The following is a 20,324-nucleotide window of genomic DNA, read 5'->3' as shown; positions in this document are numbered from 1 at the left end:
TCAATTATTTGGAATTTTTGATGAGACGTCACAAATGAGATTTGACGAGTTCATCACATTACCTTAATCGTCACCTTACCCTACACTCCCCTTTTATTTTGACAGCGAATGGACAGCCCTGGTTTTTTATAAAGCATTCAAAATCGTAGATAAAGCTTCTTTGTTTTTATAGAAAAAATTAAAAATTAAAAATTCAATAACAAGAGAACAATGCATTTCCGCAGAAAGAGATTTGCACGATAGTTTCTAAGAAATCGCATTTCCTAGAGCGTATTTTTACCCGATTTTTGGGGCACATGCACATTTTTAGACTGGAATGAAACAGGTTGCGCTTTTTATCGCTCATTAACTTCCAAACGGTAAAGTTGCGAAATCTAAATGGCTAAATAGTTTAAAATTTAAAAAGAAATCGTTAGAACCAAATTTGAGAAAATAGGCAGAAATTGGTAAAAAAAAAAACATTGAGCTATAACTTTAAATCTATTGTATTTAAACAATTTAAGCAAAGGCAGCGTGATAATCATATTGAATTACATTTTTGGTGACATACAGAAGGTATATGTAGCATTAGTTTTTTAGAAACTGTAAGCCCTTTAAGTCTGGTTTTCTTATTTATCGCTAAACTAGCGAGTTAAACTAGCGTATAACAAAAGTTTTCTATCTTGAGCTTCTTAATACATCAATAAAGTCCCCAAGACCCTAGAACCAAAAAGGGATTTATACAAACCAACAAGCAAAGTGAAAAAACTTTTCATTTTAGAAAGACCTGCAACATTTTTTGATAACTTTTAAGCGGAGTATTGGATTTTAGCAATCATTAGATGCGCATTTTCATTAAGAATAAAACTGCAATTACTCAGCTTGAAAAGGACATTTTAAAAATGACAAAACATAGGACAAAATGTTATCTTTCAATATTTTATTATGTTAGAGCACTACAATTATTTTAAATTATTTATTTTAAGCACAGAGTCTGTATCAGTTTGATGGCCGAGTCAATAATTTCGTCATTCTCGGTTGCTCCAAGATGACTTTTACATATTCCCGAGAAGTGACCAACTGGATAGTGCCGCTTCCTGCACACAAACTTCACCTTTAGCTTAGGTGGAAAAATTAAAGCTAAATTTGCAACAATTCAAGTTTTTAAATTCGGATTGCTTTATCCATGATTAACTGAGCTTTTGCTTACAATTTTCCTTAGGCATCTTAAAGCCTAGTACTCAGATCGGAAAAAAGTTTCACTAGTCGAAAAATCTCATTATTTGTAGTGTGACCGAAGTTTTCAAAGTTAACCCGCAATGCATGTGGCATGGTCTTACTGTCAAGCAGCTGGGCTTGTTGCCAAACGGAAAACAATTAATAGGAGCAATTTAAAAAAGAAGAGTCTGCTGGTGTACAAAGTAATTTAAATATAAATAAATGGAATGTTCAACGAATGTTTTTATTTCTGTAAATTAGAAGTTTAAGCCTTCCTTCTCGTCCCACGGATGATTCGTCATCTTTCCCGCGCCTTCTGTAGTCCAGCTCCGACTCCCAATAGGCATATTGGGCCTTGAGGGAGTGGGAACGAGATTGGAAACGCGGTCGTTCCGCTGATGCTGCAGGATGTCGCCCAGCATCCTGGCAATGGCTGGCTATGGCTTCTCCAACTGATCATTAGCGGGCGCCCTTTTTTCCTCCTCCCAGCTCCGCATAAGCTGCCAAGTAGCTGGTGGTGGTGGTATCCGCAGTCCTAATGGAGAGGTCGTCGGAGATCGTATTATTGTTGGTTCCGCTAAAAATATACTTCTATTAGTACAACGTAACCAAATTCTTTTCGCCAGATCTTACTTTCTTTGCGAGGGCACGCCCGCCAGGATGTCCATGTAAGGAACGAAGTCCCACTCGGCATGTTCCTTCGCACTGGGATCCTCTAGTGGATCTCGTCCAGCATTTCCACTATCCTGCGGATTTGCCCCTGTTGTGGTATTGCTTTCTGTCGGTGAAATCCCACAATAAAGGGCAACAGCTTGGACTAAGCGTCCTATTTCATCTGTACTGACCTCCTGCATTCGATTTTGGGGTTTTCCTTCCATTTTTATATTCTTGCAGATGGTATATTGATTTCAGTCAGAAGTTTGCAACGCAGTGAAGGAGACGTTTCCGGCCCCATAAAGTATATATATTCTTGATCAGCATGACTAGACGAGTCGATCTAGCCATGTCCGTCTGTCCGTCCGTTTCTACGCAAACTAGTCTCTCAGTTTTAAAGGTATCGGGTTGAAACTTTCCCAAAAGTCTTATATCTTTTGCAGGTAGTATATAAGTCGGATCCAGCCGGATCGGACAACTATATCTTATAGCTCCCATAGGAATAATCGGAAAAAAAAACTTTAAAAAATTATATCTTTGGTGTTTTTAAACATATAACCTCCTAAGCTTGGAAATTACATTTTTTAATTAGTTTTGAATTTTGAATTAAATTTAACCAAAATCGGACGACTATAGCATATAGATGCCATAGGAACGATCGGAAAATTCGCGGGAAAATGATATGAAAACAAGGAAGAACGCTATAGTCGAGTACCTCGACTATCAGATACCCGTTACTCAGCTATATGGAGATATGCAAGCAGCAAAGCGAGATTAAAATGCGCCACCTACCGGAGGTATACAGATTTAAGCGTTATGGGCGTTAGAGTGGGCGTGGCAATTTTTTTTTGGATCAATCGATAGGTATTGACGAGACCAATACATTTCAGTTAAAATTTTTTATCTAGCATGAAAATTGTGGGCGTCACAGGTTTTCGCGGTTTGTGGGCGTTAAAGTGGGCGTGGCAATTGGTGAGAACAATACATTTCAGTTAAAATTTTTATTCTAGCATCAAAACTGTAGGAGCCACAGTTTTGGGCGGTTTGTGGGCGTTAGAGTGGGCGTGGCACTGTACTGAAACAAACTTGCGCTGCGTAAGAAGCTCAGAAATCTACACGCCAAATCTCAATAGTCTAGCTCCCATAGTTTCCGAGATCTCAGCGTTCATCCGGACGGACAGACAGACGGACAGACGGACAGACGGACATGGCTAGATCGACTCGGCTAGTGATCCTGATCAAGAATATATATACTTTGTGGGGTCGGAAACGCTTCCTTCTGCCTGTTACATACTTTCCGACGAATCTAGTATACCCTTTTACTCTACGAGTAACGGGTATAAAAATTATAGCTTCGGTGTTTTCTAACATATTATCTTATACTTTTGGGAATATCATTTTTTATATTTTTTAATTTAATAATTATAACTGCAAGGGTATACAATCTTCGGCTTGCCGAAGTTAACTTCCTTTCTTGTTAATTTTTAGTTTCCACATCGCCTTTGCACGAACACCGCCAAAGTTTAAATTTCTTGTTCTTTGGGCCGCGGCTAACGGCGTTCACCGAAATTCACTCGCTAAATCCGGTATTTTTTCTGGTATTTCCTTAGCTCATCTGAGTACCGCGCTGAAAAACAGACCCGACGAAAAGCGTTAGCCGCATATTTGTCTCTCGCTCACTCCTATGGTTAGCTCGCGGTTTTCGGCGATGTGAGTACTAGGCCTAAAAGTGAAAGGAAATAGTGATGGGTCCAATGGTTGTCTGACCATACTGCAAGCACAAAACGATAGCTATTTGGAACTGTCGAACGATACCCAAAGGTCCATTTCTAATAAACTTATAAGCTTAGTTTGAAAAGCAAAAAAAAGGACAGATTTCCGGACAGGAGATGTTGCAAATTAGTTCCGGCTGAGACAGTCTGAAAAAGGTCAGATCTGTCCGGAAAAAGGACAAATTGGTAGCACTCGCTTTGTCACTAAGTGAACTGCCGTCCACAGTAATCTCGGAGTCTTTTTGACGAAAAGGACCTGTCCTAACTGCTTCCAACTGGCTGGTCTTGTCTTCAATTCACAGTGGTTGGGCTTTTATGGAGCCCCGGCCATAAGTACTTCTTGATATATTGTAACAAAATGTACACAAAAATGCTAAAAAAATATATTTTAAATGTGTAATAAAAAAATTGGCCATATTGTATGTCTATATCATATAGCTGCCATAGAAACGATCGGATAGATATAAGCAATAGTATGAACCACTTTTTTGTTTTTCAAGATATGTAATGTATTTTGAATTGTATTTTTAGTTTTTAAACAGAACTCAAGCTGCCCTATCGGGTTATAATTGTTATTATTGTTGTTTTGTTATAATTGACGCTCAACCGTGGAAAGTTCCGCGATTCCGAATTCAAAAAAAATTCATAAAAAATAACCCGTTCAAAGTTGTTTAAAAAATAATAAACGCAATCGTCTTGAAAAGGATTAACTCGGAAAATATTATTTCAATAATTTGTTTGAAGTGCAAAATGATTTTTAAGTGCAAAATATAAAAAATTGTTTTAATGCACAGAAATAAAAAGGAAGTAAAGTTTTTTAAAGGAAAAAACAACAAATAAGAACTTCCAGTTAAATGCGAAAACAATTAATAATTTTTTTAAAGTGCAAAAAATGTTTGAATGCGCAGAAATAAAAACGAAATAAAGTTTTAAAAGGAAAAAACTAAGAACCTCAAGTTAAAAGCGAAATCAATTAATAATTTTCTTTAAGTGCAAAAAATGTTTGAATGCGCAGAAATAAAAACGAAATAAAGTTTTAAAAGGAAAAAACTAAGAACTTCCACTTAAAAGCGAAATCAATGACTAATTATCTTAGGTGCAAAAAATTGTTTGAGTGCGCAGAAATAAAAACGAAATAAAGTTTATTTAATAAAAGGAAGAAAACAGTAAATAAGAACTTACAGTTAGAAACGAAAACAATTAATAATTTTTTTTAAGTGCAACAAATTATTAATTGCGAAAATTGGAAAAGAAGTTTCTGGTGCCCAGTAACTGGAGGATAAATTAGCTGCGAGTAACCTGCAACAGCATTCATCACAACGATTCGCCTCCCGCAGGAAAACAATACAAGACCTTTTTTTGGAAAAAAAAGAGTATAATACATTGTGTTTCCACTTGACCAAATGTAAGTAAGGCGATTGTTTATTATCTCTTTAGTATAATCAAACTTCAGAAAACAAAGAAAACAATTGATTTTTCCAGTTCAGAGATTATACTTAATAAATTAAATGAGCTATAGAGAAGGAAAAGGCACAGACAGTAGTGACGAGGAACTTCTAGAAAGCTATAGGAACATCAAAATAAAAAAACCACAGACTAACGAATTCGCAGGATATATTGGGAACAGTATCAGTATGTCGAATAGCGATATTTCTGAAATTGTACGCGCCGCAGTTCAGGCAGCGTTGAACACAGGCCCAGGCTCTCGAACAGAAGTTCCAAGAGTTGGAGGGTAGAAAAGGTGCTATTTCTCTGACAAATACGGAGGTTAAGGCCTATGAGGCCATAAGTATAAACAATAGTGTAAAGTGCGAAGAGCCTTCAGACATTGTCAAGTCCATTCCCGTATTCGACGGGAAGCAGAAGAATTATGTCTCTTGGAGACAAGCGGCTAATGCTGCGTATACCGTCTTTAAGCCCTTTAATGGCAGTTCCGACACTACAAGGCAGTAGCAGTTATAAGAAACAAAATAAGGGCAACGCAGATGCGGTATTAGCCTCCTTTTAACACGGTTTTGAATTTTGAAGCCATTGTAGAGCGTCTTGATTTCACGTACGCCAACAAAACACCGGTACGGGTAATCCAGCAAGAATTAGATACCATGAGGCAGGGAGAACTTTCTCTAAATAAGTATTACGATGAGATAGAGAAGAAGCTAACGCTTCTTACTAATAAAACATTAATCTCACACGAGCCTTCCGCTGCTGCTGTGTTGAATCAGAAAACTTTCTGCCCCCAAAAACATCGTAGATCCTTTCTGGGGCTAGCTAGTTATTAAAGATGTTTTATAAAAGGGTTTGCTACCATCGCTCGTTCGCTTACAAATATTCTAAAGAGCGACAATGGTAAGGTAGGTGCGAATCAGTCTAGGAAAATTGAGATAAATTTAAATCAAGCCCCAAAAGAGGCATTCGAACGACTGAAAAATATTTTAGCATCGGAGGAAGTAATCCTCATGTATCCCGATTTTAGTAAACACTTTGACCTAACTACAGATGCCTCAAAGATCTCAAGGTAAACGACCTATTACCATGATTTCGCGAGCAATTCGCAATGACGAGGAACACCTGTCGGCAAATGTAAAGGAACTCTTAGCCATAGTATGGGCGCTAAAGAGTTTAAGAAACTATCTATATGGGGTAAAGAATTTGACGATCTACACAGATCACAAGCCTCTAACATCAGCTGTATCACCAAAGAATACAAACGACAAATTAATACGCTGGAAATCGTTTGTCGACGAGCACAATGCCACGGTCGTTTATACCCCTGGCAAACAGAATCAAGTAGCGGATGCTCTTTCCCGCCAAAATTTAAACGCGCTAGAAGATAGTGGTGACTCTGACTTAAATTGTGACTGAAGAATCACTGCATCCAGCAACCAATAACTACGTTCTATTCCAAAATAAAATGAGACTTATTATTCAGTTCACATCAGTACACCTCCTAAGAGATGTCACGACATGAGCTGGCTTCACGAGCCAGACGTCGTCAACGCAATACATTGCGAACTTCCTGTTCTGGCATTTATTCAACACCCTTTGATTCAGGAATTCCCCTCGACAGTCTTTAGATATTCAAAATCGTTTGTAATTGACGTAACTGAGAAATCAGAGCAACTCGAAATAGCTGTGACTGAGCATAACAGAGCACATCGCGCGGCTCAAAGAAACGTTAAACAAATACAGTCAGACTACTTATTTCCCAAAATGACAAGAATTGTTACTGAAATAGTAACAAATTTTACAGTATGCTCGAAAGGGAAATACAATCGTCATCCTGAAAAACAGGCTATCTCTAAAACACCCGTTCCAACTTCCTTAGGAGAAATTCTACACGTCGATATTTTTTCTACGGACGGAAAATATTTTTTAACCGCCGTAGATAAGTTTTCTAAGTTTGCCTCCGTTCAACCCATCACCTCGCGAGCAATTATAGACATTAACACACCTTTGCTTCAACTTGCCAATCTGTTTCCAAAAATAAAAACCCTATACTGCGACAACGAACGTTCTCTTAACTCAGAAACCATAAAATCAATCCTAACAGGAAACTTTGGAATTAGTATTGCAAATTGCCGACCTCTGCATAGCACATCAAACGAAATGGTAGAGCGTTTTCTTAGAACGTTAGCCGAGATAGCTCGTTGACTATAAAAAAAACCGAAAACTTGACAATACCATTGACATTGTGCTATTACCAACTATAGAATATAAAAAAACAATTCACTCCGTAACAGGTAAAAAACCTGTCGAAATTATCCATTCAACCCCCAATGAACTTGAAATATAAATTTAAAAAAAAATCCAAAAAGCTCAGGAAAAAACCCTAGACCACGTAAGCAAAGACAGGGTTTACAAAAGTTTTTAGGTAGAGGGCAGAGTTTGGTTAAAAACAAATAAACGGCTAGGAAAAAAACTATCACCACTTTGTTTCGAGGAAACCGTTGAGGCGGACCTGGGAACAACTGTTTTAATAAAGGGGAGAGTGGTCCATAAGGACAACCTAAGATAGGTTAAATAATATTAGTATTAACCATTTTCCTTTTGTTCCTTTTAGGCTAAACCACCAAATTTGTACATTAGTAGACACAATTAAGATACACCATAGACAGGGTCGTAGTATTAACATGTTAGGATCCGCACTACAAGTAATAGCAGGGACTTCAGACTTTAAAGACTGGGAACAAATAAAATTCAGACAATTGCTGTTAATACAGGCTGAAAATAATCAGATAGACATTAATAGCCAGATTCAAACACAATTTAATCTTCTGTCCCAGCAAGTAAACTCCATTAACAAGTCAGACAAGATAAACTCCGACCACCTGTACGAGACAGTTCTTGCAATATAGAGCAGAAATAACTGAATTGGAAAACTTAATAACATCTATAACTTTAGCAAAAATAAATTTGTTGAGTCCAGTTATTTTAGATGACATTGATGTGAGAGAGATAACGAATGAACACCTTACAAATGTCAGTGTGGCTGACGTGCTGGCGGTGTCTAAAGTAAAGATATTTCAGAATAATAACCTTTTGTATTTTCTAGTTAAGTTCCCAAAACCGAAAGTAGTTTGCAAAAAATTAATGATTTATCCCGTTAAGCACAATAACATGATAGTAAATTTAGATAAACACAACACTGTAGCCGACTGCGGGGAGCGAATTCTGGCCATCTCTAACATCGACATAGTCGTAGGAACAACCTTCTGCCTCGGAGAATTCAGCATGGGCTCAACAGCTGATGACCGGCGTTCTCGCTCACTACGACACAAAATCATCATCGACGCTGCTGCAAACATAACGGGCGGTAATACTCATCAAAACACTGCCGGCACGTTCCTTATAACCTTTGACGACCAAATAAGCCTGAATGGTACCCCATACGTAAATCATCATCGGGTTCTGAAGAAGACACCAGCTGTGCATGCCATGGCAAAAATCAACATTACTGAGCACCACCATCTTCTCAGTCTATCGTTTCTGCACGAATTAAGCCATCGCAATCTGAAGGGAATCGGCGATCTTGGGGGCCAAATTACGTATGGCTCCGTCTTGAGCTGTGGGGCTACCACCGTCCTACTATTAGGATGCTTTGCCGTCGGAAATGACAAGACCCGGAGCAAGCTGCTGGCAGAAATACTTGGAAAGACCGAGGGCGGCCTTAACTTAAAACTGGGAGGAGTTAACCCGACTACGGTCAACGATCTGGGGCCAACACCGGATGCACGCGTAACCGGGAACCCGGCCGGTGAAATCGGATCCGGCCCATGCAAGCGGTGAGTGGTCACGAGGGGCAGCGTCAACAAAGGGTCAAAGCAACAGAGTTGCTGGCCGCCAGCAGCGGCTGCCCAAAAGTGCGGCATCAGCACCTTGGCCGAACGATGGAGTGACAAGCCGCAGTTTCATTTTGAATTGTATTTTTAGTTTCTAAACAGAGCTCAAGCTGCCCTAACGGGTTACCAATAAATAAAATAAAATATAATGAAATGACTTTTGTTATAATTTACATGCTTTCTAAATTCTGTTCAAGTAGAAAAACATTATCATATAGCTGCCATATCAATATCTGCAAGGACAAATAAGAACCTGTTTCAAAGATAAGTCAATTATTTTAGTAATAAGACACTTTTTTAAAACAAAACAGGAGTCATAACAAATAAAAAAAAAACAAAGAAAGAATAAATAATTAATCTAATTCTTCAAATCTAATAAAGACTTCATTAAATTTTATTTATATTTGAATGGCAATTTCCTTAGTCCCGTAATAAAAGGATCGCGATCCCGATAATTCTTCAATTGAAACAAGTGCAAAATTAATTACATCTGCACCGTGGATAAAAACTTTGTGTACTGAGGGCGGGAATAAGTACCAATCATACAAACTTAGCAACTTTTTGCCAGTGTCAAGAGCATATAGTCGAAATTTGTCAGCATTAATCCTTTACCCCTTCGGCCAAAGAGCTAGTGGGATGGCTCTGAGGGCGCCGAGCTGAAGGCTACCGAACGGGTCGCAGGTTGTGGATAGCGAGCGCCCTGGTTCTCCAGGGTAGCTACGAATAAGCGTGGAAGTTGGACACGGCCAAGCCCCCAACACGAAGCGCAAATAAGTAGCCCCGGACAGTCAGCGGGTATCTGCGCCGTAGCAGTACCGACGTCGCGCTTGTGCTGCCGCCTCCGACAAATAGCTTACACATACCCCTTCCCACACTCTTTGAACCTACCTCTTCCCTACCCACACAACTCATATCACCCTGGGTTGGACTAAGGTGTCACTCGTACCGTGCCGAGAGTCAATCTGGCTGGGAGCCCGAGTCATCAAATAACTCAGTCTCAAACGGTGAGCTCAGGCAAGTGGCGACCGCCTGTTCTAAGTCAGCCTTACCCGGGTACGGCGGATCTCTGCCCGGGTGGACCTGTCCATTCTCCGCAGCTCGTGGGATTCAACATGGAGAACTTAACTAACAAAAAACAAAAAGACTGCACCAAACAAGAGCCCGATTCTCTTAAAAAGTCGGAAGTCGAAACCAACGACGATAGGAAGAGCAAGATCACGGCTCCGACCACCCCAGTCCATGTGACGTCCACCCCTACCAAGGTCAGCGAACAACGCAGCCGGCTAAGCCCAACTCGCCATAGCGACAAGCCCAAGCCTCCCACCAGCGTAGGTGTGGCTAACCAGCCACTCCAACCTGAGGGGAGCGCTAAAGCCGGTCTCGTGGTGAGTACCAGGGCAAAGGAGTTTAAGAGGATACCACCCAACCAGGCAGGACCTCTTGAACGAAAGAAAGCTTTTAGCATCCTCAAACGGCTGGCCACCAATCCGATACGTGAGGATCAGACGTCAAAATTGGATTACCTAAAAATCCAAGAGGACATAGCCTGGGCAAAGGCAGTTATCCCAGACTTCGACATCGCTATGACTACCAGCAACAGCAACAAGCGAGAGAGGTCGATGGAGTCAGCTCAACCAGCGAGCAAGAAGGCTAAGGTAACCAACCGCGGCACATCGTCGAGATCTTTTGCGGAAGTGGTAAAGGATCGGAAGATCATTGGTGTAATCGACCAGAGCGATGAAGACGGTAGGATCCCAAGAAACCAATGGGGTCTGGTTAGACGGGCCCTTGCGTCAGTGGCCTTGAAAGTGCTGGACGAAAACACAGGCCCGCCACCCGATTGCACAGGTGCAGGAGGGTACCAGGGCAATGTCAAGTTGATCGCCTGCGAGGACGAGAGATCGGCAGCACTCTACAAGGCTGCAATTAACAAGGTCGGCGAGGTCTACCCCGGGGCCAAGCTGGCAGCTTGCGAGGCTGCAGACATCCCGTCTCGACCGAGAGCGAGGGTGTGGCTGCCGTCGGAACCCTCGGAACCAGAGGCTATACTCAGCCTGCTGACCAGGTTCAATCCGAAACTTCCAACAGACGGTTGGAAGGTGGTCAAGGTGGATAAAACCGAGCGCGTCACCATGAACGTGGTTATCCTCCTGAACCAGGCCTGCTTGGAACCCCTCGCAGCCCAACAACACCGGGTGAACTACGGGTTCGATAAGGTGCAGCTACGCATCTATGACACAAATAACCTAGCGGCAGACAACCTGGCGGCCTGTGCGTCGTACGAACCCCCGAGCGACGACAAATTGGAGCATGAGGAGGCCACCCTCACCGGTTACGTGTCAACCGACTCGGAGCTAACAGAGAGCCTGAAGCAGCTGTGCACTCAGGACATAACCCGACCACGGCGCACTGTTCTCCAGGACATAGCAGAGGAAGCGGAGGGTACCCAGCCCGACCACGGTCCCAAAGATGGTCCAGTTTCTGCGGATTAATCTGCACCACAGCAAGGCAGCGTCCGCTGCCCTCCTCACCCGCCTGGCAAAAGGCAACATAGACGTAGTCCTCATTCAAGAGCCATGGATTGTTGGTAACAACATCTGTGGCTTATCAACCCCCCTATAGAAGGTATTTAACACCAAGGGTGAGGGTAAAACCAGAACCTGCATTCTTACAAAGACACACTTTAAGACATTTCTTATTCCACAGTTTAGCGAAGGCGACCTCACCACGGTCAGACTGGAGCTAAACGAACACACTCATCACACCATAGCAACATTCTATCTGGCTCACGACTACGAAGGGCCACTACCAAACACCACTACACAACAACTCATACGCACTCACTCATCTAAGAAACTCATCCTGGGTGGGGACGCTAACTCACACCACACACAATTGGGAACACCAACGAATGGGGTGAGTTACTCTACGACTATCTCCTTCAATCAAATCTATTCATCTGCAACAAGGGTAATGACCCAACTTTCATCACTAGAAATAGGAGTGAAGTACTAGACATTACACTAATATCTGATCCCCTACTTAACCAGCTAGAAACGTGGAACATGGGGATCGAACACTCATTCTCAGACCACCGATACATAGAATGTACAATAAGTCTAGACTGTCCTCCCGCCGAGAACATCACTAATCTAAGATTAATCAACTGGGGATACTACAAAAATCTCCTCAACAGGAACCTACACGCTCCTCAGACACACATACGCAACCGTCAAGAATTAGATAACCTAGATAACATTTTTACTGATATCTGCGGTGAGGCCTTAAAAAGGGCTTGCCCAAGCAGAACAGTCAAAACAAAGCACAAACCCCCTTGGTGGAACACAACCCTGGCGAACCTTAAAAGAGAGTGTAGAACTTACTTCAATAGAGCTAAATACAACAATAGCGAATCCTCCTGGAATTTATATCATACAAAACTAAGCCTATACAAAAAGGAAATTAGAATATCAAAACAAAGAGCTTGGGCTAACTTCTGCAGTAGCATAGAATCTACTGCGGAGGCCTCCAGACTCAGAAGAATTGTAGCAAAAGCTCCAGCAACCATTGGCTATCTAAAAACCAATGCTGACAGCTGGACGGAAAACAGTCAGGAAACCCTTGAACTAATGTTAGACACCCACTTTCTAAGAACACCAATGTAGTGGAGGACCTCCACATAGAGGAGAACTTAGACAACCAGAATATTGACAACATTTCAAACCCTGGCCGCATTCAGTGGGCTGTCAACTCTTTTAAGCCCTTCAAATCACCTGGCCCAGATGGGTTTTTCCCAGCCCAGCTACAACGGACACTAGATATGTCCCTACCCTGGCTGACAGCCATCTTCCACGGCTGCCTTGCTCTAAACCATATTCCAACAAGGTGGCTGGACGTTAAGGTAATTTTTATACCGAAAGCCGGCAAGCCCTTCCACACCAACCCAAAGGACTTCTGCCCGATTAGTCTCTCTTCCTTCTTGTTGAAGACCCTGGAAAGAATAATTGACACCCATATCAGACTAACCATCGACCATAGCCTACTCTCTGACGCACAGCATGCGTACCGTAAGGGTAGATCAACCGATACCGCCCTCAACTCTCTAGTGTACAGTATAGAGAGAGGTTTCCGCAATAAGGATTACTCTCTTGCAGCGTTTCTAGACATAGAAGGCGCCTTTAACAACGTCACCCCTACGGCGATTACTGGTGCTCTGACTGAACTGGGCATTGAGCGGCCCATAGTGGGACTTATACACACCATGCTAACCAGCAGAGTACTGTACTCCACTATAGGATCGGCCCACTCGACCAGGAACGTCAGCAGAGGAACCCCACAAGGGGGCGTACTCTCACCTCTTCTATGGGTTTTAGTGGTCAACAAACTGCTATCACTTCTAGAAGAGGCGGGCACAAAAGTGGTAACCTACGCGGATGACGTGGTTATCCTACTGCAGGGCAATTTCCCGCAAACCCTTTGCAACCTAATGGAGACAGCCCTATCCACCCTCTCCCGGTGGACGGCTGGCTGTGGACTGGGAGTTAACCCAGAAAGGACCGAACTAGTTCTCTTTACAAGGAAGTATAAGGTACCAATTCTAGTTCCCCCAAAACTACACCAAACGCGCTTAACCTTTAGCAACCAAGCAAAGTACCTAGGTGTCATCCTTGACAAAAAGCTCCGCTGGACAGATAACATCCTAGATCGCACACGCAAAGCGGCCATAGCCCTCTTCGCTTGTAAAAATGCCATAGGGAGGAAGTGGGGTTTCTCCCCCATGATAGTTCACTGGCTATATACTGCAATAGTCAGGTCTATTCTCCTCTACGGAAACATCGTTTGGTGGCCTTCTCTAGATAAGAACTGCAACCTCCGGATCCTTCACAAGATCCAAGGAAGCGCAGAGCTCTGCATCAGTGGGGCGCTTCGCACTACCGCCACTGAGGCACTAAACACAATTCCCGATCTCCAACCCCTGGACCTTCTTGCCAAAAGCTGGGCATCTGCAACAGCGCTGAGGCTCCGTGAAGCAGCGGCATAGACAACAGGCTCCACGGGCCACTCCAATATCCTATCAAAACATTCACCCCTACCACGTAATACAGACTACGTCCCACCCATAGTCAACTTCGAAAGAAGATACAAGATCTATATACCCACCCGTACAGACTGGGACAACCTCCCACATCAATTCGTAAACGCCGTCAACATATACACGGACGTCTCCAAGCTTAACTCCCAAACAGGTGGGGGAGTCTTTTCCCCCGAACTAGACATGAAAGTCTCATTCCGTCTACCAGACCACTGTAGTGTTTTCCAAGCGGAGGTGATGGCAATTCAGGAAGCCACTACCCACCTGGACACGTCTGTACATAGTCATCTCTGATAGTCAAGCAGCCCTCAGGGCCTTCGACCCCTACACAACGAACTCAAAAACAATCTCTGCATGCCGCAAATCTCTTAACGAGATGGCCACTCATCTGAGAATCAACCTCATCTGGGTGCCTGGACACCGAAATATTGAGGGCAACTGCATAGCAGACGAGCTAGCAAGGCAGGGGACAAACGCCGATATCCTTCGTGATAAGGACACGGTAGGTATGCCCATGGCTACCTGCAAGCTCCATCTCAGGCAGAGATTGTATACACTTTCCAACAACCGTTGGAACTCAATCTAAACATGCCACAATTCTAGACTCACATGGCCAAAATACAACTCGACAAGAACAAAAACTCTCCTACAATGTAGCAGGGAGGACATCTCCACTCTCCTAAATGCCTAAACCTTGCGGCCATTCAGGACGTAAGCATTCAAAAACTATTATGTTTCTTGAGAAGAACAGAATACTTCGCGAAAGCAGGTAACCCATGAGCTAGGGAAACGGATCTTACAGAGATTATGTGGTATCACAAGGGGCCCATTGTGGTCTAAGTGAGGGGACTAATATCTAGTCTCCAACCACTCCTACTGTGAGGAGTTGAATAACTCCCCACAAATAGAAACAGCAGCAGATGGCCGGCCGCTTGCCAGATACGCGGCGAATTCGCGTAGTAACGGCGCGGCGAGGAGAGCGAGAGAGTTTGGAGACCAACGAAGGAGAGCGAGAGAGTTTGGAGACCAATAAAAGAGAGCGAGGGAGTTTGGAGACCAAGGATGGAGATCGAGAGAGAGTGGAGACTTCGCGGGCAAGGCAAGAGTGCCGTGTGCAAAAGCGGGTAACGGAACTCCACCGGACTTTGGACTCTCCCGTGAACTTTGGACCGGGAGAGGAAGTGCCACATCTCGGCGGTGGAGCGGCACACAGGCGTGCCACAAGCATCACGGGAATCAGCGGGATGGCAGCAGTGGGCGGAGCATCGATTGGAAGCGGTACGGGAACGACAAGTGGGTCATCCAGGAGGCACGGACTTTGGACCCAGAGTGGAGAGATCCAGCGGGCCGTGCGCAAAAGGGAAATAACGGTTCCCGGAGGCCCTATATAAGGCCGCAGAGCGCTGGCAGCTGGATCAGTCGATCACAAGGAGTCAAACCGTCAAGATCACTCAGATACCAAAGTGAACAATCAAACAACCAGATAATCTACAAGGGAGCAGCAGCAAGTCGAGTCGCCAGAGAAGCAGCGCCGTGGGAGCCTACAAGGAGCGAGATTGCTACGTCGAGACGTTCGGGATTGGGATACCAGGAATCTCCGAATTGAGACGCAGGTAGCTGAGATCCAGAGGGCATCACACGGCTAGGTCAAGGCGGTCGATTAACCCTGTCCACAAAGTCCTGGCGTTACGCCTGGAAAGAGTATAACAAGCCAGAAGGGAGAGCGGTCGATCGGTAAGGTCTCGAGTGGAATTGTCCAGGAGAGCCCTACGGATTCGACTTGCGAGGTCCCGGAGCGGCGTGCCCGAACCACGAGTATAACAAGCCAGAAGGGAGAGCGGTCGATCGGTACGGTCTCGAGTGGAATTATCCAGGAGAGCCCTACGGATTCGACTTGCGAGGTCCCGAACCCCGAGTACCAAAGGCCACTCGGAAACGTTCCGGACAAAAGGCAAAAGTGTGAGGCTAGGGTGGAACGTTCGTTTACACTAGGCGTGGAAGCGAAGTAAGGAGCGAGGCAGCTTCCTGGCGTTCCGCCTTGACTGTCCGCGCGGGCTGAGCAGAAACCTAGTGGGACCATCCGGGACAGAGCAAGGGACAGGCGGCGGTGTGTCGAAAGGAGCGATCCTGGAGAGCGCAGCTTCTGTTCACCCTAGTCTGAGAACGGTGACGCTTCCCTAAGCCCGTACGGCTGATACCCCTCGCGATTCCGAGTCGTTACCAGCAGTCACCAAGTCACGCGTGACAAGTGAACAGCGAGCGAGCGTCTTCAGGGAGCTGCGAGGATCTTCAGGGAGCGGCGAGGATCTTCAGGGAGCTGCGAGTATCTTCAGGGAGCTACAGGACTGGAGCACCGAGTCGTCAAGGCGAGAGGTCATCGAGTCAATCAGGGCCGTCGGAAGCACCGAGGGTCACAAGCAACGAGTCAAGGCCAACCAAGCGACTAAGACACTTGTAATAATATACCCGCAATAAAGCCCAATACGAACCCGTGAATTCTATGCTTTCTCACTAAACTACTGGGCGGTCACGTTAATATAAATTTGGTGGGACGAACACACAATATACTGAGCTAGCCGCACGAATCTCGTAGCGAGCAGACCATAAAAATCAGTTCGTTACATCTGGCGCCCAAAGTGATTGTCCCAGCAGTGAAAGCAATTTAAACAGAATGGGGAAGAAGTGGATCTACCGACTTAAAAAGAAGGATTTCGCCAATGTCGCACAGAGGCTTAATGTCACCCTGGACGGCAGATTAGAGGACATGAGAAAAGCATTATCCGAGTATTACTCAGAAACGGATAATGACCCACAACTCGTTGACATCTGGGCCGATTTGGAAGCCACATACCACGACAAAGCCGGCCCCAGCATCACGTTAACAACCGCCGAAGGGGACAACTTACTGGCAAGCCTGAGCGTTGACAACCTACAAAAGGAGGCAAACAGGAGAGAATCAAGCCAAGACAGGAAAACAACAGCGCTGATCTCGAGACCCAATCAATCAGACTATGCAAGGATCGCTAAACAGGTCCGCGAATGGTCGTTCAGGTTCGACGGGGCGGAAAAACCGTTCGAGTTCCTGGAGCAGGTGGAATGGTCCGCCAACACATACGGCTCGGAGTTAGACATGATTCCCCGAGCGATGCCTGAATTGCTGAAGGGAAGGGCTTTGAAGTGGTTCATCGCCAACAACAAACAACGGAAAACCTGGGCGGAGTTCATAGATAGTTTCCACACATACTTTCTACCGAGAGACTTCTTCACCAGGCTGGCGGATCAGGTCAGGCAACGGAAGCAGGGCTTCAGCGAGTCGTTCAAAGACTACATGATCGACATGCAGACGATGGTGAGGCCACTTAATTACTCCGCTATAGAGACCCTAAGAATCATCAAGGAGAACTGCACCCCCAGTCTAAGGATCTTCCTAAGGGCATACAAAGTGTCGGACCTGGACACGCTGATGATATTAGCAGACGAGTATGAAGAACTCGAAAAGGAGCGGGAAGCGTTCGCGGAGGAAAACAAATTCTCGAAGAACAAGTCGGCATCGCCAGCGCAGGTAACATGCAGAAGATGCGAAGAGACAGGAATCCAGGAGACGCGGGGAAACGACCAATGGTCGCCAGCTAACCGAGTACCACGGCAGCAGGCAACAGGAGGACCACGCGGAGGCCAATGGACACCACCACAACAGCAACAGATGCAACCAGCAAACAATGTTTGGAGGCCACCAAGTACAACACAAAGGCCTCGTGAAACGACACACATCACAGACCCCCAGGAGGCCTGCCGAAAGTGCGGCGGTCATGGACACTGGGCGCGGGGATGTCGGCACCAACGCCTGTTGTTCTGCTGGGTGTGCGGGAGAGTAGGCGTCAGGAGCGTTGAATGCTGCCAGCAGGCGGGAAATGCCCAGCGATCTCAGCCGCAGAGAGGCGAGCGGGGGTCGCAAGATGCTACCTCTCCAAACTAACGGGAAAGCTGATCGAGGAGGAGCAGCAGTTGTCCGCAGCGGTGACGATTGGTGGGGGCACATACAAGGCCACAATCGACACCGGGGCAACAGCAAGCTTTATAAGCAAAGAGCTGGATTCCGAGGATACGACGGCAAGTTAGGTTGGCAGACGGAAGATGTGGCGGAATCGATGAGCAGCTGGAGGTGGAAATCGCGTTCGGGAACAAGCGACTGAGCGTGAGCCTGCTGATACTACCAGGAGTAGTGGATTCATTGGTGTTGGGATGGAACTTTCTAACACAAGTCGGTACCGAAATTAAGTGCGCTGGACACGAAGTGATAATACCGGCCAGGAATCGTCACAAGGGATGGCTCGAGGAAAAGTTGTCGGTGGCAGTCGTACAACGGGCAAGCGAAGATGACGACACGACGAAATTCCTGGAGGCAGAGCTATCGACTTTCAGCAGCATGAAGATAACATCAAACATGGCAGAGCATCAGATCACGATGAAAGACGACAAACCAATAAAGCATCGATACTATCCCAAGAATCCGAAAGTTCAAGGGGAGATCAATGCGAAGGTGGACGAGCTTCTCCAAATGGGATACATAGAACACTCAAAAAGCCCATACAGTTCTCCCATCAGAAAAAAGACGGGCAAATGGAGACTGTGCGTCGACTTTAGGCAAATAAACGCCAAATCTGTAAAGGATGCCTACCCGATGCCCCGAATAAATTATATTCTCGACCAACTGAGGGAAGCACGGTACATCAGCAGCTTGGACCTAAGGGATGGGTACTGGCAAATCCCACTGAAAGCGGACAGCAGGCAGTATACGGCATTTACAGTGCCGGGGAAAGGTTTATTCCAATGGAAAGTAATGCCATTCGAACTTCATTCGGCGTCTGCGACCTTTCAACGGGTGTTGGACCGGGTGATCGGCCCAGAAATGTCGCCGCACGCATTTGCTTACCAGGACGACATCATAGTGATCGGTCGCTCGCTGGAAGAACATAAGGCCAACCTAAAGGAAGTGTTCCGACGACTAAAGGAGGCAAATTTGAGATTAAACCCGGAGAAGTGTCAATTTTTCAAGAAAGAGCTGTTATATCTCGGTCATCGAGTGACTAGCGAAGGAATAGGCACGGATCCGGAAAAGGTAGCAGCCATCGCCGAACTAGAACCACCATCGACAGTAAGAGAGCTCCGACAGCACCTGGGCGTAGCATCATGGTACCGCCGGTTTGTACCTGACTTCGCAAAAATAGTCAAACCTCTCAGCGATCTGCTACGCAAGGGCAATAAATGGGTGTGGACACAGGAACATCAGACGGCGTTCGAAGAGGTGAAGGCAAGACTCGTCGCAGACCCCGTACTGGCATGCCCGGACTTCGACAAACCATTCATCTTGCAACCTGACGCAAGCGACTACGGCATCGGGGCAATCTTGACCCAGGAAACTGAACGAGGCGAAAAGGTAACCTCTTACTCAAGCCGAACGCTCAACGGCGCTGAGAAGAATTACTCAACAACCGAGAAGGAGTGCTTGGCAATCGTCTGGGCAATCCGAAAGCTCAAGCCGTATCTGGAAGATTACCACTTTAAAGTAGTAACCGACCACATGGCACTGAAGTGGCTCAACAGCATAGAGAGCCCTTCAGGGAGGATCGCCAGATGGGCCCTGGAGTTGCAGCAGTACGACTTCGAAATAGCGTACAGGAAAGGGCAACTCAACGTGGTGGCAGACGCTTTGTCAAGGCAGCCACTGCCGGAAACGCTTCGAGGGATCAAGGAGACGTCGGCGGCGGAAGCTTCTGCAGCATGCAGCTGGATTCTGGAAATGCGCGAAAAGATAAGGACCCAGCCGCAAAAGTATCCAGACTACGTGATGGAGAGTAACACCCTGTACAGGAATATGCCTCACAAAGCGGGCAGCGAAGATGTTGCAACATGGAAGATGTGCGTCCCGAAAGCTCTACAGGAAACGGTGCTGAAGGAGAACCACGACTCACCGGCGGCTGGCCATGTAGGAAGCCGAAAGACAATAGCACGTCTGGCAGCCCGGTACTACTGGCCAGGAATGCACAGAGACGCCAGAGCCCACGTGCGAGCATGCGAGACATGCATGAGGTTCAAGCCGAATCAGATGCAAATGGCTGGGAAAATGCTTACGCAGGTGCCAGAGGAACCATGGGCTACGGTATGTGCGGACTTCGTCGGACCCCTGCCGCGTTCGAAGCACGGCAACCAAATGCTGCTGGTATTGATAGACAGGTTCTCCAAGTGGACTGAGTTGGTGCCGCTGCGAAG

The 20,324-nt window shown here is 45.5% G+C and overlaps 2 protein-coding genes across 20 annotated transcripts in view; both read right to left on the bottom strand.

The window, feature by feature from the left end:
• Positions 1-20,324, bottom strand: part of conu (Rho GTPase-activating protein conundrum) — a 307,155-nt gene that overhangs the window by 132,371 nt on the left and 154,460 nt on the right. Inside the window, exon 6 of one of the 19 annotated variants that reach the window (XM_070999138.1) lies at positions 3,490-3,574. The exons of 17 other annotated variants lie outside the window; for them this stretch is intronic. In XM_070999138.1, the coding sequence (XP_070855239.1) occupies positions 3,505-3,574 (70 nt within the window). In that variant the 3' untranslated portion in view covers positions 3,490-3,504. Of the gene's footprint in view, positions 1-3,489; positions 3,575-20,324 lie in introns of those variants that run through there. One more of the 19 variants, XM_070999143.1, reaches the window with a different exon arrangement.
• LOC139354886 (uncharacterized) lies at positions 933-3,466 on the bottom strand. Its single transcript, XM_070999144.1, has 2 exons — positions 1,831-3,466; positions 933-1,774 (listed from the first exon to the last, which is right to left on the bottom strand). The coding sequence occupies exons 1-2, from the start codon at positions 2,073-2,075 to the stop codon at positions 1,657-1,659; spliced, it is 363 nt and encodes a 120-aa protein (XP_070855245.1). The 5' UTR covers positions 2,076-3,466; the 3' UTR covers positions 933-1,656.

This window comes from Drosophila suzukii, unplaced genomic scaffold (assembly GCF_043229965.1).
Source record: "Drosophila suzukii unplaced genomic scaffold, CBGP_Dsuzu_IsoJpt1.0 scf_4, whole genome shotgun sequence".
Classification (NCBI taxonomy): Eukaryota; Metazoa; Arthropoda; class Insecta; order Diptera; family Drosophilidae; genus Drosophila; species Drosophila suzukii.
This window is presented reverse-complemented; position numbering and strand designations above follow the sequence as displayed.

Bases quoted from the DNA above. Each gene is read 5' to 3' on its own strand.
- LOC139354886 (XM_070999144.1), bottom strand. From the start codon at position 2,075: ATGGAAGGAAAACCCCAAAATCGAATGCAGGAGGTCAGTACAGATGAA. The intron at 1,775-1,830 runs GTAAGATCTGGC...GTATATTTTTAG, and splicing joins GGCGTGCCCTCGCAAAGAAA to CGGAACCAACAATAATACGA.